The sequence below is a fragment of the Astatotilapia calliptera genome, chromosome 22 (assembly GCF_900246225.1).
Source record: "Astatotilapia calliptera chromosome 22, fAstCal1.2, whole genome shotgun sequence".
NCBI lineage: Eukaryota > Metazoa > Chordata > Actinopteri > Cichliformes > Cichlidae > Astatotilapia > Astatotilapia calliptera.
In genome coordinates this window covers 18685431-18711178 of record NC_039322.1, presented here as the reverse complement: position 1 = coordinate 18711178, position 25748 = coordinate 18685431, and the positions used below count along the sequence as shown (strand labels likewise).

The following is a 25748-nucleotide window of genomic DNA, read 5'->3' as shown; positions in this document are numbered from 1 at the left end:
GGTCTTTATCATAACTCTACAGTATAGTAGGACCCATCTGACATGGAGAAAAAATATATGTTACAATGAAACACCAAGAATTTTGAATTGCTGACTGCTGAAACAGACACAGATGAAAATTTTAGTGTTTGACTAAAATCAAACTAAAGCCAGAAATAAAAAATCAAATTCCAAACACTTGAAGAAATGTTGTTTGTTTTTTGATGTATAATTTATATTTATTGTATCATAAAGGCGTCGTCAGCACAATGACTAATCAAACAGGACAGGTCAGAGCTCTAACAGGTAAAAACTCCTGAACTCCTGAAAGGTAGAAGCTAACACAGTTAAGCATCAAAAGGAAAATATGATTTCCATCCACTTAACCTGAAGTGTTGACAGATGGAGATTATTTATAGTGACAAAGTCAAAGATGAAAGTTGAAATACACAGAGAGCAAAGTGGCTCTTGTGTTTATTAGCAGGTCTTTATCATAACTCTATGATTTAGGAGAAACCATCTGGTATGGGAAGAAAAAAAATCCATATTATAATCCTGCAATAATCATTTTTGTATCACAGTATCTGCTGAAACAAAAAACATCAGAAACATAAAAAAACATATTCTTGGAGTGTTTAACTAAAAGGTGCTAAAATTACAAAAAAAACATAAATAAAGGTCAAAGTAAATAAAGAAAAGATTAGCCAGAGTACAGGACAGTTACCACATTGTAGCGTCACTTCATTGCCATCAGAAGGAGACTCAGAAGGAGCACCCAGAGCCAGACTGAACAAGAAGAGGAGCAAGATCATGTTGGAGCTTTAAGTCTCAAAGTGTGATGAGGAGCTGCTGAAGCTTCTTTGTACAGGATTCCTGCAGAGAGTTAAAGCTGCTTTCTTTTATAGCTGCCTGAGAGGGTGTTTTCACTGATCAATGTGATATCATTGGCCAAATGGAACAAAACTTTCCACTGTAAACATCACTAACACCGGGCAGTAAAGACCATCAGATTCTAAGAAAATTAATAATTGCTAAACAGCCACGTCCTCCTGGCAGACTCAGAGGAATGTGACTGTTTTTGCTGTAATTCTGCATTTATGATGTGATCAAAGGCCTTTTCAGCATAATGATTAAACAAACAGGAAAGCTTGTAGTAACAGAATGATAATAAACAAAGACAGAACAAATTCTCAACATTAAAGAGGACTCAGCACCCAGAGTCGCCCAAACAAGAAGAGGAGCAAGATCATGTTGGAGCTTTAAGTCTCAAAGATGATGAGGAGCTGCTGAAGCTTCTTCCTACAGGATGTTCAGATTCCTGCAGAGAGTTGGAGCTGCTTTCTTTTATAGCTGCCTGAGAGGGTGTTTTCACTGCTGGTGTGACATCACTGGCCAGATTGACCAAAACGCTCAACTGTACACAAAACTAAACATAAGCCAGAAAAAAAATCAAATTCCAAAGACATGAAGAAATATTGTTTGTTTTTTGATGTATAATTTATATTTATTGTACCATAAAGGTGTTATCAGCACAATGACTAATCAAACCAGAGCGTTCTCACTCCCGAGGCGTAACATGTCGACGTTTTGTCACGTCCCGCGTTTTGTCACATCTCCTTTCGCGTCCTGAGGAACGCGAAAGGAGACCTTCGGCGTTCTTATGGTACACGGCGGGTTATGGCTGGAATCCAGTGCAATGACGCTCCCGCGGTAGTAGACGTTCCAGCCCTGTATTCCAGCCCTAAACCTAACCTTATCCCTAGCCCTGACCATAACCTTATTCCTGACCTTAACCAGGACTTTAATGATGTTAAATAGCGTGTTTCTAAGCGATTTGAAGAAAAAACATGTGTAGATTCAGTCCAGACGGTTCTCATATTTCCTGTTTTTTCCGAGGTCGTCATTTAGGAACGTGGTGGGTAGGCGAAAACGTAATATGGTGACGATTTGTTGCCTAGTGTAAAATGTTACGCTTTGGGAGTGAGAACGGGTTGATCAAACAGGACAGGTCAGCCCAGCACAGTTCATTAGTATAAACTAGTTTAGCCTGAACAAAACTGCCTGTTGTAGTATTTTCATGCAACCTCTGAATAACAAAAAATTTCATTTGTTTCTTCAGTTTGTTTTTCAAGGCATTTCAGAAGAACATAGTTCAGCAGCACAGATAAGCGAGCCGTCAGATGTCTTTATTTTCTTGTTGCTCTATTAGTGAACTCAACACCAGACTGCAGTACATGATAATTTAACTGATTCCCAGTAACACACATTCATCTGCCTATCAGATTTAACTGCTCATTAATCGAAGGAACCAGAATACAGTTCAGGATCCTTCCAGCCCACTTTAACTCCTGGTTATGGTTAAAGACTCTCTTTCCACCTCCAGAGTCTCCGATATTGGGTGTAAATCTATTGCTCTAATGCTCTTAAGAAAAAAAAAAGAAAAGATAAGAAAGAATCCATAGATGCACGTATATAAAATAATAATAATTATAACTACAGAAGTTAATTAGTTAAATGAGAGAAAGTCACTGGGAATATTTAACATAACCTTGAAAAGGCCATAGTTGGACATCTGTTGTATTATAAAAGGCATTATCAGCATAATGATTAATCACACTTACAGGTCAGAGGTAGAACAATAACCTACATAGCAAAATTGGTATGGCCCAGATCTGGCCCACACAATGTGCTTACACATGGCCCACATACCGCAAAGAATGATGGCCCTTTGGTGGCCCACACATGGGCCAGTTGCAGACACACTGGTGGTACTTTGCTGGCCCATGTGTGGCTTACCAATGGCAAACCTGGTTTGGACCAGGCCGCATTCACCCAATCAGACACTTTCTCTTAACTGAGTGCTTCCTAACTACATACACATTAACACTCACACTCTCGACATGCAGACTGGAGAAGCCAGGGATCGAATCATTAACCTTCCGATCAATAGGTGAGCTGCTCCACCACCTGAGCTACAGCCACCCACTGGCCACAACGAGGCTGTGGAGGAGCTTCGCACGTGTTTGGCTTCTAACAGCTTGGACGAGTTTACGGACACTGTCACCTCCTATATCCACTTCTGTGAGGACAGCATTGTGCCATCACGCACCAGGGTGAGTTATAACAATGACAAACCCTGGTTTACCCCTAAACTCAAAAAGCTGTGGCTGGAAAAGAGTAAGGCGTTCAGAAGCGGAGACAGGGACTGCTACAGAGAGGCCAAGTACAGGTTCACTAAAGAAGTGGACATTGCCAAACATCAGCACTCTGAGAAGATGCAGCAGCAGATCTCAGAGAATGACTCGGCCTCTGTGTGGAAAGGTTTTAGGAATATCACAAACTACAAGCCTAAAACCCCCCACTCCACTGACGACTTGCTCTTAGCCAACACCCTTAACGACTTTTACTGCCGTTTTGACGAGCCATCAGGCAGCCTTCACACCTCCAACGGCCCCAACAATAGAGGCACTTTGGACACTCATTCCCCCACCTCTCCCCCCTCCATAGAGCCATCACCACCTTCAAACTGTTCACCTACAACACCCCCCTCCTCACCCCACACAAAAGAGGATTTCACACCCACCACCTCCTCCGACCACAACTCTTCATATTCATGAAGCAGATGTGAGGAAGCAGTTTAAGAGTGAATGCTCGGAAAGCTCCCGGCCCAGACGGTGTGTCTCCTGCCACCCTCAGACACTGTGCAAACGAGCTGGCCCCAGTGTTTTCTGGCATCTTCAACTCCTCACTGCAGGCATGTCATGTGCCTGCCTGCTTCAAGTCCTCTACCATAATCCCTGTCCCCAAGAAACCTAGGATCACAGGACTAAATGACTACAGACCCGTGGCTCTGACATCTGTGGTCATGAAGTCATTTGAGCGCCTAGTTCTTTCCCATCTCAAGACCCTCACGGCCCCCCTCCTGGACCCCCTGCAGTTTGCATACAGAGCCAACAGGTCTGTAGATGACGCCATCAACATGGCCCTACACTTCATCCTGCAGCATCTGGACTCCCCAGGAACCTACGCCAGGATCCTGTTTGTGGACTTCAGCTCTGCCTTCAACACCATCCTTCCAGACCATCTCCGAGGCAAGCTTTCCCAGATGAATGTGCCTGATCCCATCTGCCGGTGGATCACTGACTTCCTGACGGACAGGAAGCAGCACGTGAGGCTGGGGAAGAATGTCTCGGACTCCCGGACCATCAGCACCGGCTCCCCTCAGGGCTGTGTTCTTTCTCCTCTGCTCTTCTCCCTGTACACCAACTGCTGCACCTCCACCCACCAGTCTGTCAAGCTAATCAAGTTTGCAGATGACACCACCGTCATTGGGCTCATCTCTGACGGGGATGAGTTTGCCTACAGGAGGGAGGTTGAACGTCTGGTGTCTTGGTGCAGCCACAACAACCTGGTGCTGAATGCCCAGAAGACAGTGGAGATTATTGTGGACTTCAGGAAGCACACAGCCCCACTCCCCCCCATCATCCTGACTGACACCCCCATCACCTCTGTGGACTCATTCCGCTTCCTGGGTACCACCATCACCCAGGACCTGAAGTGGGAGCCCACCATCACCTCCGTCATCAAGAAAGCCCAGCAGAGGATGTACTTCCTGAGGCAGCTGAAGAAATTCAACCTGCCAACACGGACGATGATGCAATTCTACACCGCAATCATCGAGTCCATCCTCACCTCCTCCATCACCGTGTGGTACGCTGGAGCCACTATCAGGGACAAACAGAGACTGCAGCGTGTTGTGCGCTCTGCTGAGAAGGTGATTGGCTGCAGACTCCCATCTCTGCAGGACCTGTACACCTCCAGGACACTGCGGCGTGCAGCCCGGATCTCAGCTGACCCTTCTCACCCTGGACACAGTCTGTTTGACCTGCTCCCCTCAGGCAGGAGGCTCCGGTCCATTCGCACCAGAACCTCTCGCCACAAGAACAGTTTCTTCCCCTCTGCTGTTGGACACATGAACAATAACCACATGACTGTCCCCGCCACTCACACATGACCCTACGCTGTGTCACTGCATCATTTCATGTCTGGCACTGATCACCACCTGCACTCATGTATATATCCTTCTACGTAGCACTCTTAATTCTTATTCTCATGTATATATCTCATGTATATCTCATGCACATATCTTTCTTTCTACATAGCACTTTAATTCTTATTGTTTGCACTGAAGCACCGCAGCAAATTCCTAATGTTGTAAACCTCAACATCTGGCAATAAACCCATTCTGATTCTGATTCTGATTCTGGCAAAGGTAAGTAAACCCTCACTAGATTTTGGGATAAAGTGTAAACTCACAAACCTGTCAAACCTGAATTTGAAACATTGGCTACCATAGAAGTATAGTATTGCAACATGGCATTTGGATCTTCTAACTAAAATAGAAAAATAGGAACATAAATAGTGCATCATTGCCAGACCTGGCCCATATCTGGTTGACATACACCCTGCCATGACACCAGTCAGTCAGAAGTGCCAGCTTGATGCCAGATCTGGGCCAGACCTGTTTTCTATGACCCTGGGCCACATAAACTAAACCACAATTGAGCCAGATGTGGCATACCATGACATAGACGGTGCCATCTATGCCAGGCCTGGCCCATATCTGGATGACATATGTCTTGTCATGCCAGAAGTCAGTCAGCAGTGCCGGCTTGATACCAGATCCGGGCCATACCTGCTTGCTATGTGGGAAGAGAAAAGGAGAAACTGCTGAGCTGCTCCAGTAAACAAAGACTGAATAAACCCCCCTCCTCCTCTCCATGCAAGAAGATTCCTTCCTTCCTTTCAGAGAACCCACTTCTACACTTCTCAAAATAAACAAATTAAACAAAATAAAATTTATGCTAGCAGTGAAGAATCACATGTATAAGTAATTTCAATGTCACAAACATCAGTTCCTAAAGATTATCTGCTAATCTGTCAATTTAGGAAGCATGAATCTTGTGAATCCATTTCACATGACTTTGGCGCAAATGAAATTGACAACTGGAAAAAGATCATCGAGGAGTGATTTTACAAACTGTTGCTCTCTTCTTGTCCCTTCCCTTGTCCCAGAGGGCATCCTAGAACAGAGCTGGCCCTTCGGATCACCCTGTCTCTGCTGGGGACAGGAAGAGACTGAACAGGGTGATCCGAAGGGCCAGCTCTGTTCTAGGATGCCCTCTGGACCCAGTGGAGGTGGTGAGTGACAGGAGAATGGCGGCTAAGCTGTCATCCCTGTTGGACAACGTCTCCCACCCCATGCAGCAGACTGTGACAGCACTGAGCAGCTCCTTCAGTGGGAGACTGCGGCACCCACGGTGTGGGACGGAGAGATTTCGCAGGTCTTTCCTCCCCACTGCTGTCAGACTCCACAACAAAGACTTTAACTGAACAAACACACACATCCACACATGTGCAATAACACTAAGTGCAATAATCCTTTCTGGCATCGTTGTATTTTTACTCAGTTGTATATAGCATTCGTGTTCTATTTTTGTCTTATTGTATATTTTTGTTCTGTTTTATTCTACTGTATATAGTATATTATTTTATTCTTTTCTGTACAGCTGTGTACTGTATTTGTTCTTGTTGTGTTCTGGTTTTTGCGTCATGGCTTTTGCACTGTCCACTTCCTGCTGTGACAAAACAAATTTCCCACGTGTGGGACTAATAAAGGTTATCTTATCTTATCTTATCTTATCTTATCTTATCTTATCTTATCTTATCTTATCTTATCTTATCTTATCTTACTGATTTTCTCTAGTTTTGCTTTTAATTTTGGAGTCTTTATCACTATTGGCAGCTACAGTGGCTAACAGTGGCTAAAAGCCCATTTAGGTTGCAAAAGTAGACCAGTTGCTGTACACATACCATAAGTTTGCATACCGTAGGTAAGTGGTCCTCTTTGTATGTTTCCTGAAGAACAGTCAAACCTCTTCTTTGGATGTTAGCTTTACAGGCTGTGGCTGTAGACACTCACTGCTGTACCTCTCTCCTCACCTCCTCAGTGATATACTTCTCTGTGTGTGTTTTGGGATAAAGCCAAACAACAGATCCTAACTAGATTTTTCCATTTGTTTCCTTTTGTAATACTTAGTGTTTGTCAACTACTACAGATGAAATGTGGTAACTGATGTCTCGTAACCCCAGAGATACACAATGGAGGCACTGATCATGAATTTTCATTTATAGCTTTTCATTCCTTTTTACTTTAGAGCAGTTTTTAACCATTTATCTTTGCTTTCGTCTTTGCTTTCGTAAATTTGGACATTGAAACGATGAGTAAATATTCCCTTTGAGTGCAGCTGCCAGTGGTTGTTTCCACATTTATGAAAATCGACGTCCGTGGAATTTTGTGACTTTTGCAAAAACACACTAAAGACAGACAGCATCAACAGTGCAGGGAAAATGTAAATTGTAGTTTCTGAGTGCAGTTTATCCATACTGCACAAACAGAAGGTAAAATGACAGAACATGGGCAGTCATTCCACTTCTTTGCATCAGTTATTTGGTTGTCCTGCATCCCAGTAGACAAAATCTACTGCACAACCATCAGACCACATCCAGCTGCCTTCTTTATGTAGGTCAGTAAGGTTTTGAGGAAAAAAACTTTTTTTTTATAACACAATCTTTAAAGGGTGTTTAAAAGATTTTATTTATTCATCTCGGAGTTGAAGTGATTGACTGTTCATGTAAATGGACTGGTTCTTACAGAACACTTTACACAACTTGTTTATTCACCCAATCACACAAGCACTTTTTCCTAAGTTGTTACTAACTAACATTCACACCGCATTCACAGTCTGATGGATACATCAGAGAGCAACATGGGGTTAGTATCTTGCCCAAGAATATTTGACATGTAGACTGGAGCAGACTAGGATTGAACCACCAACCTTCCAGTTAGTAGGTGACCTGAGCTACAGCTAACAAAACATTTGTCATGTTTCTACAAATATGGAAAATCTATTGTTAAAATCAATTCTGGGAAGATCAGTGAGGAGGTGTATTTTCTGCATTCATCCCATCTCTAAAGTATTAAATGTGTGCTGATGAAACATGCAAGCGCATGTCTGTGACACCAGATATGTGCTTGAATGTTTTTTCATGGGCCCTGTAACCCCAGAGTTTCTAAGGGCAGGTTATCTGCGTTGCACAAACAGAAGCTAAATTGACAGAACATGTGTTATCATTCCACTTCTTTAAGTTTGAATAGTTAGTGTGACCACAGTGTTCATGTGTATCTGCGTTGTCTGGTTGTCTTGCATCCCAGTAGGTGAAACTCACAGCGCAACCATCAGACCACATCCATCTGCCTTCTTTATGGATGTCACTGAGTCCAATCCAGGTCAATCCCTCAGCATGGTCAAAGTTCTTAATTAATGATTTAACAAACTCCTCTTCCTCCTGGTTGTGGATAGACACCAGGTTGGCTCGCTGTGACACACAGTAGAGCTCTGCATCAGCCCAGCTCATCTGTGTGGCCACATATTTGTAGCAGCGGCCATTGAAACTGTACCAGAACAGGGGACAGCTTCCTTGCACTAGTTGAACTCTGTGGTCATCTGAAGAAGACACAGCTGTCAGAACAACAATAAATGAAATGAAAAACAAACAATAACTGTTTTTGTCAGTGTGACTGACATTTTTCTTTGATCTAACCTCTGAAGAATATCAGAAAAGCATGTCTGCACAGCTGACATGGTGAAAGTTAAAACATGCAGTGAAGTAAGCTGCTCTTATTATGTTTACAGGCAGGACTTTATCATAATTATACAGTATAGTAGAACCCAGCTGACATGCAGAAAAAAATCTATGTGTTTGACTAAAATGTAATTAAGATAATAAAAACACACACACACACACACACACACACACACACACACACACACACACACACACACACACACACACACACACACACACACACAAAGCTGAAATAAAGGAGGGGAGGGAAGAGTCAGAATATGGGACGGTTACCAAATTGTAGCTCCAATTCACTTCCATCAGAATGAGTCTCAGAAGGAGCACCCAGAGCCAGACTGAACAAGAAGAGGAGCAAGATCATGTTGGAGCTTTAAGTCTCAACCTTTGATGAAGAGCTGCTGAAGCTTCTTTGTACGGGATTCCTGCACAGAGTGGGAGCTGCTTTCTTTTATTGCTGTCTGAGAGGGTGTTTTCAAACTAAACACAAACCAGAAAAAAAAAGATCAAATTCCAAAAACAGGAACAAATGTTGTTTGTTTTTTTGCTGTGTGATTTGTATGTATTGCACCATAAAGGCGTTATCAGCAGAATGACTAATCAAACAGGACAGGTCAGTGCTCTAACAGGTAAAAACTCCTGAGTTGCTCCATTACACAAAGACAGAATGAACTCCACACAATCAAGAGGATCCTCTCTTGAGCTATGTGACTGCTGTGGCAGGTCTGATTGGAGTAAATGACAAAATAGATCAACTATTAGCACCTTTGGTTTAGTAGATTTACTTCACTTCACCCTTGTGTCTATTACAGTTGTAAAGCATCCAAAATAAAACCCCTGCAGTAACCAGACTAATCTAAAAGCAGATCATTACCACTGCTGTGTCAGCTACACTGTCCTGCAGATATTTGGCACTCGTGTGAGAGGTTTGTGTGATCGTCTTAAAGCTTTGTTCATCTGAGCTTCCACCATATCTCTTTACTGAAGTTTCCTGATAACATTTCTAACATTGGAAACTGACAACTGTAAGTGCACATCTATCTTTTTACAGCCTTCAAGTGGTTTGTAGAAACTACTGTATAGAGAGTTATTTAGTTACTCTAAGTAGGCCTTCCATAATTGATCCAATTTTATGCAGGTTTCCTGTTATGAAAAAAGAGAGTGGAGAGCTCACGTTTTAACATCTAATCTAAATGTTTCATTTTGCCAAGAAGGACTTTTATGATACAATAAATTACAGTACAGCAAAGTGCAGGTACTTGTGTCAGTATTTGGTGACCTGCACAGCGGACTCCATTCCTACAATCAAACATGAACAAAGAGAAAAGGTGAGAGAGGCTGGCAGCTCGGGAGTGCAGAAGGAGAGCATGACCTACAGTAGATTCAAGTGTTAAAGGATCTTTTAATTCCATTTTAACGAGTTCATGAAGTTTTTAGATTTAAAAACAAAAAAACAAACATGCTTTTACAAACACCACAGTCACTGGCGTTAATAGAGAATTACATTTTTTTTTTACTATCCATCCATCTTTTTCCTCTTATGTGGGGCCAGGCATGGGGAAGCCTAAGAAGAGAACCCCAGACCTCCCTCTCCCCAGCCACCTCCAGCTTATCCGGGGGAACAGCATGGCGTTCCCAGGCCAGCCAAGAGATATAATCTCTCCTGCGTGTCCTGGGTCTGCCCGGAGCTTCCTCCTGGTTGCGCATGCCTGGAACACCTCACCCAGGAGGCATCCTTGTCAGATGCCCAAACCACCTCAACTGGCGGCTCTACTCTGAGCCCCTCTCGGATGGCTTAACTTCTCACTCTATCTCTAAGGGAGAGGCCAGCCACCCTTCAGACAAAGCTTTTTTCCACCACTTGTTTCCACAATCTTGTTCTTTCGGTCACTACTCACAGCTCGTGAACATAGGTGAGGGGAGGGACATTGATCGACCGGTAAATTGAAAGCTTCGGTTTTACACTCAGCTCTCTCTTTACCACGAGGAACCGGTATAGCATTCACATCACTGCAGCCTCAGCACCAATCCGCCTGTCGATCTCGCACTCCCTGCTCCCATCACTCGTGAACAAGAAGCTGAGATACTAAAACTCTTCCACTTGGGGCAGGAACTCGTCCGGAGTGGGCACTGTGGTGGCAGATTTCTTTTCTCATGTATTAATCACATATTTAATCATATCACATTAGTTATAGTAGTATCACTTTCTCACTTTACTATAGTAAGAACACTCCTGTCACTAGTTTACATGCATGTGGAATGTTAACACAGTGAGGCCATTGTAATGGGAGACGTTAAACAGATAGTGAGGCTCCTTCTGCTTATCAGGGATGTAAATCCTTAGGTGACGGCCAAGCAGAAAACAAGGTCATAATTCTCTCTGTGGTAGGTATAGCCCCCCGTGAGAGGGGCCAACATGTAAGAGTTTGTGGAATGATCTTTGTCTGTGTGTCTGTATATAAGATGTAGGGGCGGTGGCCACAATTCAGAGATGGTCCTAGTGTTTCACTGGGATGCTCTTTCCACATTGCAATGTGTTTATTAAACCCGCTTCAAATCAAGCTCACTGGGTCTGTTGCAGGTTATTGTTAAATTTTCCTCAACAATTTGGCGTTGTCAGGCTGGGTTCCTCAGGTGAGTTTCGCTGAATCATGAGCACGCTGTGACTGGCCATCCTGAGGTAAAATTGCCTCAGTCCCACCGTTGTTTTCAAAAAGGGGGAACTGCGGGGTGTGCTTCAGCGACTCACACATGCAGGAATTTTTAAAAGAACCAAGAGAGGCACTGCAAAGGATCTGCAACAGTGAGCTGTTTTGATTTGTACATTTTAGCCTGAAGAACAAGCTTCGAGGACGAACAATCTCTCCCTAAAGACAAATTGCAGTTCGAGAGCAACGGCGTCGACTTCAAGAGTCAACAAGGTGAACAGACAGCACCACTGCCCTAAACCTTAAACCTTGAAGGGTTCAGCAGCATGTACAAATGCAATCGTCGATGGAAGCATGTGCTCCCAATCACAAGCTGAGAGGTTCACCAGCGGCATCACAGTGTATGAATGGACTTGAGAAGACTGTCTGAGTTTCATATTTGCCATACTGGGAGTTGAAATGGCAAAGGAAGAGACTGAAAAGAGTGAAAGACATAAGGCAAAGCTGAAGAAGAACAGCCCACTGGGCCCCTGACACGCCACAACCGGGAGATGTGGGAGAGAGACAGAAGCTGTGAGAGCTGCCAGGGGTATGGGATGGTTACCAAGTTTTAGCTTCACTTCACTTCCATCAGAAGGAGTCTCAGAAGGAGCACCCAGAGCCAGACTGAACAAGAAGAGGAGCAAGATCATGTTGGAGCTTTAAGTCTCAACCTTTGATGAAGAGCTGCTGAAGCTTCTTTGTACGGGATTCCTGCACAGAGTTGGAGCTGCTTTCTTCTATTGCTGTCTGAGAGGGTGTTTTCAAACTAAACACAAACCAGAAAAAAAGATCAAATTCCAAAAACAGGAACAAATGTTGTTTGTTTTTTTGCTGTGTGATTTGTATGTATTGCACCATAAAGGCGTTATCAGCAGAATGACTAATCAAACAGGACAGGTCAGTGCTCTAACAGGTAAAAACTCCTGAGTTGCTCCATTACACAAAGACAGAATGAACTCCACACAATCAAGAGGATCCTCTCTTGAGCTATGTGACTGCTGTGGCAGGTCTGATTGGAGTAAATGACAAAATAGATCAACTATTAGCACCTTTGGTTTAGTAGATTTACTTCACTTCACCCTTGTGTCTATTACAGTTGTAAAGCATCCAAAATAAAACCCCTGCAGTAACCAGACTAATCTAAAAGCAGATCATTACCACTGCTGTGTCAGCTACACTGTCCTGCAGATATTTGGCACTCGTGTGAGAGGTTTGTGTGATCGTCTTAAAGCTTTGTTCATCTGAGCTTCCACCATATCTCTTTACTGAAGTTTCCTGGTAACATTTCTAACAGTGGAAACTGACAACTGTAAGTGCACATCTATCTTTTTACAGCCTTCAAGTGGTTTGTAGAAACTACTGTATAGAGAGTTATTTAGTTACTCTAAGTAGGCCTTCCATAATTGATCCAATTTTATGCAGGTTTCCTGTTATGAAAAAAGGGAGTGGAGAGCTCACGTTTTAACATCTAATCTAAATGTTTCATTTTGCCAAGAAGGACTTTTATGATACAATAAATTACAGTACAGCAAAGTGCAGGTACTTGTGTCAGTATTTGGTGACCTGCACAGCGGACTCCATTCCTACAATCAAACATGAACAAAGAGAAAAGGTGAGAGAGGCTGGCAGCTCGGGAGTGCAGAAGGAGAGCATGACCTACAGTAGCTTCAAGTGTTAAAGGATCTTTTAATTCCATTTTAACGAGTTCATGAAGTTTTGAGATTTAAAAACAAAAACACAAACATGCTTTTACAAACACCACAGTCACTGGTGTTAATAGAGAATTACATTTTTTTTTTTACTATCCATCCATCTTTTTCCTCTTATGTGGGGCCAGGCATGGGGAAGCCTAAGAAGAGAACCCCAGACCTCCCTCTCCCCAGTGTAGAATATTTAGCTGATTTAGAGTTTAGAAATGTGTTATCATAGAATGTAGAACTGTTGTAGAGACACTGACACTGCCCTCAATATAATAAAGGCTGACTCTGTCGTGAACTTAGGAGTAGATTGTACCCCTCCCCCACTTGAGCTGTGAAAGTAAAACAGAGAAGAGTTAATGCTGAGTGGAAATTCCCCAGAGGATGGGGGTGGGGGTGTCTCAATATTGTAACTGGATACCTGTGGTCTGGTAGTGAGAGGGGTTTTTATGACCTCTAGGGAGTTACCTACACCCACAGTGTTTTAACTGTCACGCACACACATCCACACGCACACTCACTCATGTGCACAGAGTCACACACGAGCACTCATATAGGCACGCGGGAACGCGCACATGTAGGCATTCATGTGCTCGTGCACATAGACACAGACACAGAGGTTGCAGCACACCGTTAGGGGGTTTTATGATGGGGTCCTTCTATAAAACTGTGTTTCACAGACAAAGGAGTGAAGATTTTGGAGAGGGACACCGGCCTCGTCTTCCCTTCTAGAAGTGCATGCATAAATGAGGATAAATGAAGAAGAGTAAAGATAAATGAAGAAGAGTAAAGATAAATGAAGATGAGTAAATGAAGATGAATAAAGATGAATAAAGATTTTGTGAAAATGACTACTGAGTCCGGTGCCATCTCTGGATGCTCGAGGAATAAAAAGAACCGGGGTAAAACTGATTTCACAACACCAGCCACCTCCAGCTTATCCGGGGGAACACCAAGGCGTTCCCAGGCCAGCCAAGAGATATAATCTCTCCAGCGTGTCCTGGGTCTGCCCCGGAGCTTCCTCCTGGTTGCGCATGCCTGGAACACCTCACCCAGGAGGCACCCAGGAGGCATCCTTGTCAGATGCCCGAATCACCTCAACTGGCGGCTCTACTCTGAGCCCCTCTCGGATGGCTTAACTTCTCACTCTATCTCTAAGGGAGAGGCCAGCCACCCTTCAGACGAAGCTTTTTTCCGCCGCTTGTTTCCACAATCTTGTTCTTTCGGTCACTACCTTAAACCTTGAAGGGTTCAGCAGCATGTACAAATGCAATCGTCGATGGAAGCATGTGCTCCCAATCACAAGCCGAGAGGTTCACCAGCGACATCACAGTGTATGAATTGACTTGAGAAGACTGTCTGAATTTCATATTTGCCATACTGGGAGTTGAAATGGCAAAGGAAGAGACTGAAAAGAGTGAAAGACATAAGGAAAAGCTGACGAAGAACAGCCCACTGGGCCCCTGACACGCCACAACCGTGAACTGCTACAGATGTGGGAGAGAGACAGAAGCTGTGAGAAGTGGGAAGAGAGCATGGAGGAAAAATGAAATCTGTTGTTGTTAATGTGAAAATTGGGTTGGAAAACTGTGGCCGTCTGTCTTGTGGAGGTTGAGAAAGAGTCGCAACAAAGGTAAAAATGAAACGCACACAAACACACATAAACAGAGAAATGTGAAGGAAGTGCAGCTTTAAGGACATGCCCTGCTGAATATGCAGCTCCGCTGCACACACATCCATTCAACCTGCCTACTAACACACACACACATGCAATGAAGATCAGCTTGTTATCTCCCATCAGTGTTAAAACAGTGTAAATTTAACAGACACTTGTTATCAAATGTTGAGTGTCTCAAGATTGCAGGACAACAGTTTAACTTTTGTGAAAGGGAAAAAAAGAGAGATTTGGTATGACCAACCAGTGATCAGACAACAAATTTGGTTGTTAACAGTGAATTGTGAGATGCTTTCTGCTTGATTGGTGCAGCATAAGTAATTTACTGTATGAAGGAAATTCTCTTTTGTGATAATATTTTGAACATGCATTTCTGTTGTCCTGTCAGCTTAGTGGGTTATCAGCTGATATGCAAATTAGTTGATTGTTACTAGATCAGGGAAAGATGACTGGATTATAAAACAAGTGAATAAGATGTAGCAGAGGGTTGAAATGAGTTTCCTGTTTCTGATGTATGGGTGAAGCTTGCACCCAGATAAACACCTGTGATTACATAAAAACAAACTTGTTTTGTGAAATACATGATGACATGTTACACGTTTACTTTTGGAGAAAAAAACAAACAAAGGGTGAAAAGCTAAATGAAATGATTGGGTCTGTGAAAATGAAAAATGAGTGTAAAAAGCACAGGCCTGGGGAAGAAATTCACATTCCAGTGATGAAACACTGCCATGAGGTTTTCTCGGTGTATTTAGCAGGTGGATCTATGTTGGTTGGCCCCAGACTTTCCAGAATTGTGTGATATTCTGGAGCACTTGTGGACAACCAGTAAATATGATGTGGGGAACATGAACAGAAGCAGTGACTGCAGCACTGCATGGCAGGTTTTTTTGTTTTAGTACCAGGCTGATTCTGCCAGTTAGGTTAGGGTTGTTTTCTTTTTGTAAGAGAAACACAGGTTTATTTTTTCATATATATTTAGACATGTCCTGAACAACGCCTAATATGTTTTGTTTTTTTTGCAACAGTGCACTTAGGAAAAAACCTGCCAGGTATTATCCCTCTGGGGGTGATATTTTGTGTGTTGATGATTTAAAAGCAGGCCTGCAAGATTGGGAGTAAAAGTGCTATAAAATACTTTACTGAGAGCAAATACAAGGTGAGCTTCTCCAGATTACAATGGCTTAGGAGAAGTACATCTACCTAGGACGCTGACCATATTAGATGGTAAGTCCTGTGTTTAAAAGGATTGTAGCGATTCAATCCATTTCAAAAGCAATAAGAATTGTTTTTAGTTTTGGAATGACGTAATATTGCTGTCAGTAGATACTTAAATTAGTGCGCGGTTTTCCACTGTCAGCAATGATTGGTACAAATGCATGTCATTGGTATTAATGCATATGAATGGACTGTGACTGGACTGATGATGTGGAGCAAGTGTGACTGACTTGAAATTGAGAAGACGGTAACTATTTTAGGATTAGTCACTTCTAATGCCTAATCCACCCCAAACAGTGAAAAAAATGTGGATGTATGTGTTTTTGTTTGCTTGTTTTGCAGGAGCAGGAGGACGGCAGAGACTGGAAGTCCACATGAGTGTGGGCGGGCCTTGCCGACTTGACCCTTTAGCTGCCACTTTTCTGTGTTACTGATTTTGTGTGGAGGAAACTGTGTTTTACTGGCTGCTTGTTGGTTATAGTAACACAGTACAGTGGGAAAATGTGTATTCAATGTACATTGAATACACATTTTAACACATACTGTGTTAAAATCAGTATCACTCCTTTCACAGAAAAGGAGGGCTGACCACATGATTTACAGCAGCACCTCTGGAATCTGTTGATCCAGACCTGACCTCCGGACGCTTCGCTGCTAATGTGTTTTTTTTTCTGAGGGTCTTTGTGGAGGATTCAGCATCACACAGGCAGACATGAGTGAAATGAAGCAGGCTGTGTAGTGATTATAGAACATCTTAGTGTTGGGCTCATTATCATATCACTGTTGAGCTCATAGTGTGAAAACAAGTGAGTGACATTACTTAATAAAAGTCACTGGTTACAGTAGTTTTGATTAAACAGATGGGATGATCCATGATTTGGGGAAATTATGGCAACAGTAGTGTTTTTAATGATTTGTAATAAACTGCACATGGCACACTTGTGTCTGTGGTGTTGGATGCCTTATTACTCCTATGACCCTACAGTTGTTTGCAAGTCTGAAGTTTGTATTTACTCACTGATTTTGGTTTCTAGGTAATTGTGGTGTGGATGCAGGCTCCAGGCGGAGCCAAGAGTTGGACCCACTTAACATGACATTAATACTAATTTTATTCTCTAACACAGGGTTTACAGGGCTAGAGGACAACAGCACTCTACCCTTTTCCGGTTGAGGACCATGGCCTAAGATTTGGAGGTGCTGATTCTCATTTCCACTGGTTCACACTTGGCTGCAAACCGTTCCAGTGGGAGTTGGAGGCCATCACCTGATGAATCCAACAAAAGCGCATCATCCATGAAAAGCAGAGATGAGAGTCTGAGACCCAAGTGAAAGTGTCGGCCACTTGGCTGTGCCCAGAAATTCTGTCCATAAAAATTATGAACAGAATGGATGCCAGTGCTGCCCTAACCCTAATCATTATTTTTAAGTTACACTTTATTATAAATTCAACATGATGTCACAAAGTTTGCAGATATCTTAAGACCAGTTTTATTAGTATACTCTGGATTGCAATCAGAAATAAATCTTCTTTTATTAATTTTATTAAAGGACAAAACACACCAATGCCATTTACTGAGAAAGTTTCACAGACAGGTAGAGATCGCAGTTGCTTCCTAAATGTAGAGGGTCTTTATTTTGTCACTAGCTGTGATGATAGTTTAAATGTAATGGAAATGATGGCGTTAGCTGAACAACAAGCACTAAAATGATAAAGCACTGAAAAAATGTAATGTTGTTCTAAAGTACAAAGAAGATTTTTTTTCATAACAGTGTCATGTAAATACCTTCTGTCAATTTCTTCCAAAAGAGTTTAAATCATAGCAGGGCACAGACAGTGATATTTGGGCCGAGGTGTGGAAGTGGATGGCTTTCTGTGGGGAGTTGGAGCTGTTTGAATGGATTGAAAGAATCTGCTGTGATGCTCTGGACTCTCTTACCTGTGTGTAAAAGTTCCTTTTGGTCTTAAAATTACTGCAGTGATTTACAAGAAATGTCCAGTATTTATATTGGGGGTTTTTGTTTGTTTGTTTAATCCACAACAACAAGTGGTTCACAGCAGATAATTTACTGCATTTTAAAATTTTGCAATCCATATGTTATTAGTAAAATTCCTGGTAAGAAATCTACGTAACAAATTTCACAAATCGTTTGTTTATTATTTATTGTTTATTCATTTATTCATTGTCAGTCTTAAGAAAGGCGGGGAGGGCATTCAGATGGTCCCTGCCAGCTCATGCAGTTTCCCATAAATTTGACCTGGTTGTTAATAATCTCTTGCTTCCACACTTTAAAAACTTCATAGTCTGTGGGGACTGGGAGAGCTGTTTGCATTGTTGCTCAATAAGACCAGGCTGAATGTTAATAACATGTTAATTCCCTCCTACCTCTCAGCACATGGAGTTTTTGCACCTATAACTAACTACCTAGTGCAGCTAATGTTAAATTTTCTATTAATAGTAAAATCTTTATTCTTGTACTGCTAATAACATGTCCTTTGTCAGACTGGCAATCTGTCCAGGGTGTACCCTGCATCTCACCCTATGGTAGCTCAGACAGGCCAGTTTACTTAATTTGATAAAATAGCAGCCACATTAAAGACCGATAATGTTCAAGCATGTAGCCAGTCATTAGTTTGGAAGTGTGAGAGTAGTAGTAGTAAATAGACTGATTCTTATATAGTGCCTTTCTACTCTACCGGAGTACTCAAAGCACTCTATACAACATGCACATAGTGCTTTCTAACTACATTCACATTCTGATGAATGCATCAGAGAGCAACTCGGGGTTAGTGTCTTACCTAAGGATACTTGGCATACTGGAGGAGCCAGGGATCGAACCACCAACCTTCCAATCACTGGATGACCTGCTCTACCGCCTGAGCTACAGCCAGTGGAATCATAAACTCATAAACATAGATATAGCTACCTAACATTAACTGGTTGGCCAAACAAGCTGACTAACTATAAGTACTAAAGCAACAGATTTCATGATGTACACATGCTAATACAAGTCACTCTCTGGTGTCTGCAAACAGCTGAACAGATGTGCTTGTAGTGATTATTTATTGTCTTCTATTGTTGTCTTCTATTGAACAGCTGTTCCTGGAGATAATTTGTCTCAGTTTATGAGTCATATTGACACAGTCAGCAGAAGAGCAGGTCAGTGCTCCGCTGCTGTTCTCAAATGTTAAACTAGAAGTGTACTTGAACTTCATGAGTCAGACTCACTCCTTTGACTCACTTTCAGAGTCAAAGAGTGTTAGCTGAGAACTGTAGATCCCTAAATGGACACCCAGTGTCTTGTTTTTGTTTATAAACTTCAGAGTGGTTGTCGTAGTTGTTATAATATGAAATTGAATAAAGCTTTTGCTTTTGCACAGCTACAAAGATGATAAACAGGTCAGCAAAGAACTTCATGTCCCTTGAAGTTCTACCTAACTTAACAGTCATGTGTCACGTGAATCTTAGAATAGATTTTTTTAGTAATGTGTTTTTATTTCTGTTACGTCCCCTGGCTAGTCTAGGGGGTTGAAGGGACAAACATAAAGGTGGATGGAGAAGGAGGAGCCAAGATGGTAATTTTAGAAGTTTTATTTAATACTGGTGCTGGGATCAGACTGAGGTATAACGTCAGGGAGAGCCAAGGCCAACATAACAAACAAAACATCCCTGATGTTGAAATAAAAGAAACTTACCTAACTCCAAAGAAACAAAATATACAACCTATAACCATAACCTACCTAACAACACATAAACAGGAGAAAACAGGGTGTCAAAACAAAAGGCAGCTCTCCCCTACAAGCAGTCTGAACATGAAACAACAATGCTCACACAAAATACAAAGGCATGCAAGCCTGCACAAGTATGGCAACCAAAATGGCCAGAGGGCCCAGAAGCACAGCTCCACAGGCCTTAAATAGTGCTCTGCTAATTACCAATTAGCTGGACTCTGCGCAACATCCAATCAGGACAGAGGAGGTGGAGCCTGGACAAAACAAAGGGTTAATAGGGAGAAGAGACATCCTCCTGGGGGATGTAACAATTTCAGTTTACTACAAATAAATAACAAATATAGCCTTTTGAATACATGTTAGCAGTCTGTTAAGAGTTAGAAGAATAGTCTACAAAAAACACACACACACACACACACGCTGTGTGTTTTGTTAAAAAAAATCCAAAAGTTTAACAATGGCTCGTAAAGCAAAATATGCTTGTGTTGATTTCCTCCATTACAGCGTTTAAGAGCAGGTTGATCGTCGTCACACTCACTTAATCTACTGCTGCCCTCAACTGGCTACAAAACATGGTTACGCCTTAATTGTTAAATCCCTGAAAAATTCACTGAGGTGTGTGTTTTTTATGTCTCGGTCATGTACAAGTTAATATTTAAAATGACTAATACAGGGCCTTTGTATGACAATTGATATGATATTTGCAAACAGTTAGTTTTGCTAACTTGTGACCTGTGTGTAGCTGCACTTTAGCTCAAATTTAAATCACTGTTTACATAATTTTGAATAATAAATTAAAAATTCTACTTCAAAAGTATAAGGAGTAAATATTTGAAATGCCAGCCATCCAGGACCTCTACAGACACTATTGTATGAGGAATGCACAATTACTATACACGCATTTTACACCTAAACACAAACAGATTTAAACATATATTATCAAATTGTTTAATATTTTAAAAGTCAAACATTCAAGTTTACATCTGGTTACATAAATCTCAGATGTCTAGAATCATTATTTAGTTGAATGCAGCGATTGTGTGCCCCCTATTGGAGAGACTTCAGTGGAAAGAAAAAATGTCAAAAAGGTGTTAGGTGTATCTTATGGACAGAGGAAAGAGGACACAGACTTGGTGGTGTAAATAGGAAGTAACAGAAACAGTTCACAGAAACATAAAAATGTACACTGGGATCTAATGTGGAGGACCATGGATGTGAGCATGTCACAGGTGAACAGATTATTGCATATGCAGGTATCTTTGTTTCTAGCACTATGTTGGGTCCACAAATAAAAGGAAACATCAGAACACATGGCTTCATTTCATTTCTTCTCAATATTGTTATCCTTAACAACATCTGAATTAGCCCTGGTCATGGCTGTGGTTAGACAAGCACCAGAGTGCCGAGCAGACACTGAAGCTGTATCAGAACCAGAACCTTCACCAAGCTGTATCTCACTTCCTGTCTCTCACATAGACAAAGCAGCTAGAGCCAGACTAAACAGAAGATGAACAAGATCATGCTTTCTGTCACTGACAGGACTGATCTGCACTGCCCAGGTGGGGTCTGGATCTTAAAGATGAACACACAGCCTTTCAATCACCCATGAGTATCACATAAATTGTAACATGTGAAGGTAGTTTTTTTTTTTTAAATTTCAACATATAAATTATTCCAAGATAATATGTAACTACTATTTAGCAGATATATGACTAGTACAGAGTATCTAACGTGTTATTTGTCATGCACACATGCTTAAAACAACTCATCATAATGCATCTTAAAGTATTGATAAGTCACCTGTTAATCAATCATCTGACATCAGCAGCATCACACTGACTTTTTTTCTGCTGCCCTCAAGTGGCCACAAAGTAAATAACAGGTACTTACATTCCAGCTGTGAAAATTCAAACCACAAACATCTTTTCCTCTCAGGAGTGCTCTTCTACATGGCTGAACCCTAAAAATGTACGCAGCACACTTGTAGTAGTATTCTGCTGTCACAGCAAAAATAAATCACATTACAAAGTTGCTGCTGTATTTGAAGCTTTGGAGTAGAAAGTACTTTGAGAGCTCAACTGAGTAGAAAGGTGTTAAAAAAGTACCAGTCCAGTCCATTAAAGTCTCATTGAGCTGATTGTGCAGACAAAGATGTGTGTTTGGATTCTGAAGACTCTGTCATGCACTGGTTACTTTGATCATATTTTGACAGCAGGCTGTGTTAGAGACACTGGCTCTTATATCCTCTTTGCACTGATTTGCTGTTCTGTTTTACTCTGGCCCCTTAAAACACCAGGAAGTCCTAGAGCTCCTTATTTGAAAGAATTCTTCTTGCATTTAAATAAGAAAGAAACCAAGATAATAATCATGAAATAAAAGAGATGGTAACTGGCTATTGCTGTGCAACACTTTCATTTTATTGATTTAAAGTTATCCAGAAAAACAAACAAACAAACAAATGCATTATGAAAACACCTGTTTAATATAGTATTACAGAGTCCTTAAATTTCATTACTCCAGCCTTGCACTTCTGTACTTTTAATATGTTTAATTAACAAACATATTCATTAGGATATATCAATATTAACATTGCTAAATTTTATTGTGGAGGGACGCTACATGCCAACATAACATCAGGTTAACTGTCTAATGTTGAATTAGTGTCTTAGTTTCTAAGCACAAGCATTGCGTTTTACACAAACAGAGGGATAACCACGAGAGCATGGTTCGTCATTCCACTTCTTAACAGGACCAAAGTTGTTTTGCACACAGTGTTTGTTTTTTCCCAGGTTGTTTGGCTCACCTGCAAGCCAGTTAGAATAATGCACCACAGAGCCATCAGACCACATCCATCTGCCCTCCATGTGGACGTCACTGAGTCCAATCCAGGTGGGTGCCTGAGTAGGGTCAGAGTTCCCGATCAGGGATCTGACAAAACTCTCTTCATCACTGGTGTGGATGGACACCAGGTTGGCTCCCTGTGACAAACAGTGGAACTCTGCATTAGCCCAGCTCATTGGTGTAGCTACATACTTATAGCAACAGTTGTTGAAGTACCACCAGAATGGGGGACAGTTACTTGAATCGCTGGTTTTCTGAAGAAGACAGGAACAAGAAGAGGAACAAGATCATGAATTTTATCAGTGATAGAAACTAAACTGATCTGTACTGCTGAGATCCTAAATTTGAGACCAGATGGCAGGTTTCCTTCTTTTCTATGCCTCTGAAAGTGTTTCTGAACAGTGAACATGATGGAATCAGTCAAATGCGTTTGTCAAAAACTTTCACTTTTACCCCTTTTTCCACTAGCACAATTCAAACTGACCAGCCCTTCTGACAAAAACTAAATAGTTAGTTACAACTCTGAATAATTCAGATTTGTGTTTACATGTCTGTGTCACTAAAAATGACTATTGTATTGCTTTTATATGACAGTTCATTTATATATATAGGCCTTACTAAATTAAGGGCTCACAGAGCTTAGTGCTAAACTACACTGCTGAAGCTTCTTCCTACAGGATGTTCAGGTCTCTGCAGAGATTTGGGCTGCTTTCTTTTATAGCTGCCTGAGAGGTTGTTTTCACTGATCACTGAGATATCATTGGTCATTGTCTAGATAAAGGTCAGAGAACATCATAGGAGGCCAAATAAATTTGCTTGATGCTCAATAAAAGTCAGACAATTATATTTTTATTATATTATAAAAATATAATTTCTTATCAGAAAAACATCGAACATGTATACCAGTAAGGGGAAATAAAAGTATCTGAGCTTTTCCAGTACATGAGGCAAAAAACTCTCTACACTGTTTTCGTTTTTATAACAGCACAGAAATAAACTGATTATAGCAGGCCAGCTTAGTGTCAATTAAAAAAAAAAACTGAAAAGAAACGTAGCAGAGATGACTGTTGATGGTTGACTTGGAGGTCACCAAGTGCAAACTCTGAGATAGCAAACCCCCATCAAGGCATCTCACTCTATGGGCAGGATTTACTTTAAGGTAGTAATATTGTATTTCAAATATATTCATTTTGTTTAATTTGTTGTTTTTAAACATGCTATAAGAGGTTTGTGCTGCAGTAAGAATCTGTCAAAATTCAATTTTAGTGAAAGAGAAAAACACTTTCTATGGAACAACTGATAAATAAAATATCAAACATGAATTGTGACTTTTGTGTTTCACCATTTAAATAGACTTAGGCAATAAAGGCCTATGAGACGCTCAATAGAGCATCCGAATGGTTTCCCTTCATTTCAGAATTTAACAGTAAATAAAACTTGTGACCATCATCTCCCCGACCTGCTGCTTTTCTGCCTTCAGCAACAAATATTTAAGCCTTCTGGCTTGTACATGTTAAAGTGTAATAATATGTTTTTATCTGTTTGTATAAACACATCGTAGTTAATCAGAAAGGTGCATTATGTGTGTTTGGATAAAAATAAACGGCAACTGGCAATTAAAAGGAGGAAGTATTTCTTTAGTGATGACAATTAGTAAACTAATTTCATGGTTAACAATAAAAAAGACAACATGGCCTCTGTATGAGTGTCTATATCAAAAACTGTGGAGTTACACACAAGTTTTGAAGTTCAATTCCACAGTTCCTGAACCTGAAAATTTTGAGAAACTTCAAGGCCTATTTGTTCTCAGATCATTAATCGCAGTGTACATATCAACTGCTAAACAGATCACATCACATGTACACTTGAGATTTTGAGACACACTGTCAGCTTCACGATCCATAAATATAAATTCCTTTCAAATATTAGTAGAAACTTTCGACTCCTCTGTAGTCCTATGCTATTTCTAATAAAACAGGCATGTTTTATAGATAGACATACAAAAGCTGGCCACTGTGTGTTTTTGTAAGTGAACATAAAATAGTCTAAATAATGTTTATTAAGCACTTTTCCAGGTCAGTGCTAAAACGTAATTCACAAGGGCAGCAAACCCAACCGTTAATCATGTCATAAAATCATCAAGTTTAAAGGAAGACAGATAAAATGTTGTCAAAGGCAATAAAAACAGATAAAAACAAATGAGTGTACAAAAAAGTGATGAGGACATTCAAAGGGAAACTGAGGAAAGGTTCTCCCATAAAATTACATCTTGAAAGTAGTTACTGAGTATGGTGATTGTGTTTCTTTGGGCAGATCCCAAATGGAGAAATGCCAATAAAGCTCTTGTAAAACAGACTGGGAGCCAGTGCAAAGAGACTAAAACAACTACATTTAGAAAAACTTAGAAACACTCATTTTATCTTGTTCTTTTGTTTAATTGTTCTTCGTTTTGTCATTTTTCTATAATAATAATGGATTGCATTTATAAAGCGCTTTACAACTCCACTATTCATTCACTCTCAAATTCACACACTGGAGACAAGCTACAGTTGTAGCCACAGCTGCCCTGTGCAAGAAGCAAGGCTGCCATATTTAGCCATCAGCCCTGGCCATCACCAGTAGGTGAAGTGTCTTGCCCAAGGACACAACGACCGAGAGTGTCCAAGCCGGGGCTCAAACCGGCAACCTTCCGAGTTACAAGACAAACTCCCAACTCTTGAGCCACAATCGCCCTCAATGTGTTTGTCATGTGTTTTATCCTATTGTAAAGTGTCCTTCGGTGTCCTGAAAGGCACTTTATAAATAACATTTATCATTATTATTATTATCATTATTATTTTTAAAAAAAAAACAGCTTGTACTATGTAAGAGCCAAAGTGAATATGTATGTTTTTTTGTATTTGTTATGGTGACACAGGTGTTCAGATTTTCCTGCACCTCAGGTGGTTGCATGGGGGTGTGGTCACATGTTATTTACCTGACACTGGCGTATATGACAGGGAGGTTGGGTGAATGGGTTTCTTTTGCAAAATTTTCAAACAAACAAAAAACAACTCAACTGGCAGCGGCTTTATGTGTGGATGGAAGTCACAACATAATGTGTTTTTTACAATTACGTTCTGTCAAATTACAGATTGACTTAAAAGGGCTCCTTTGATGTTACCTTTAATTGTTTTATTGTATTCTGTAAAATGCTTTGAATTGCCTTTGTG

The 25748-nt window shown here is 41.1% G+C and overlaps 2 protein-coding genes and 1 pseudogene across 4 annotated transcripts in view; all 3 read right to left on the bottom strand.

Moving 5' to 3' along the window:
- Positions 1 to 6987, bottom strand: part of LOC113014169 (lactose-binding lectin l-2-like) — a 32720-nt gene extending 25733 nt beyond the window's left edge. The window contains exons 1-2 of one of the 2 annotated variants that reach the window (XM_026155527.1): positions 6868 to 6987; positions 704 to 852 (exon numbers count right to left, since the gene is read on the bottom strand). In XM_026155527.1, the coding sequence (XP_026011312.1) occupies positions 704 to 791 (88 nt within the window). In that variant the 5' untranslated portion in view covers positions 792 to 852; positions 6868 to 6987. Of the gene's footprint in view, positions 1 to 703; positions 853 to 6867 lie in introns of those variants that run through there. The other variant, XM_026155528.1, reaches the window with a different exon arrangement.
- An 870-nt stretch (positions 6988 to 7857) lies between these two features.
- Positions 7858 to 12112, bottom strand: LOC113014168 (lactose-binding lectin l-2-like). Of its 2 annotated transcripts, none has more exons than XM_026155526.1 (2): positions 11938 to 12112; positions 7858 to 8546 (listed from the first exon to the last, which is right to left on the bottom strand). In XM_026155526.1, exons 1-2 carry the CDS (start codon positions 12023 to 12025, stop codon positions 8113 to 8115), a joined length of 522 nt encoding a protein of 173 aa, XP_026011311.1. In that variant the 5' UTR covers positions 12026 to 12112; the 3' UTR covers positions 7858 to 8112. The 2 variants fall into 2 exon arrangements, with proteins under 2 accessions (XP_026011311.1, XP_026011310.1); XM_026155525.1 differs by lacking the exon at positions 11938 to 12112 and adding an exon at positions 8962 to 9126 and having other exon boundaries at positions 7858 to 8561.
- Positions 12113 to 22367: 10255 nt separating this feature from the next.
- On the bottom strand, positions 22368 to 24573 carry LOC113015250 (lactose-binding lectin l-2-like; annotated as a pseudogene).
- Between the last annotated feature and the right edge of the window lie 1175 nt (positions 24574 to 25748).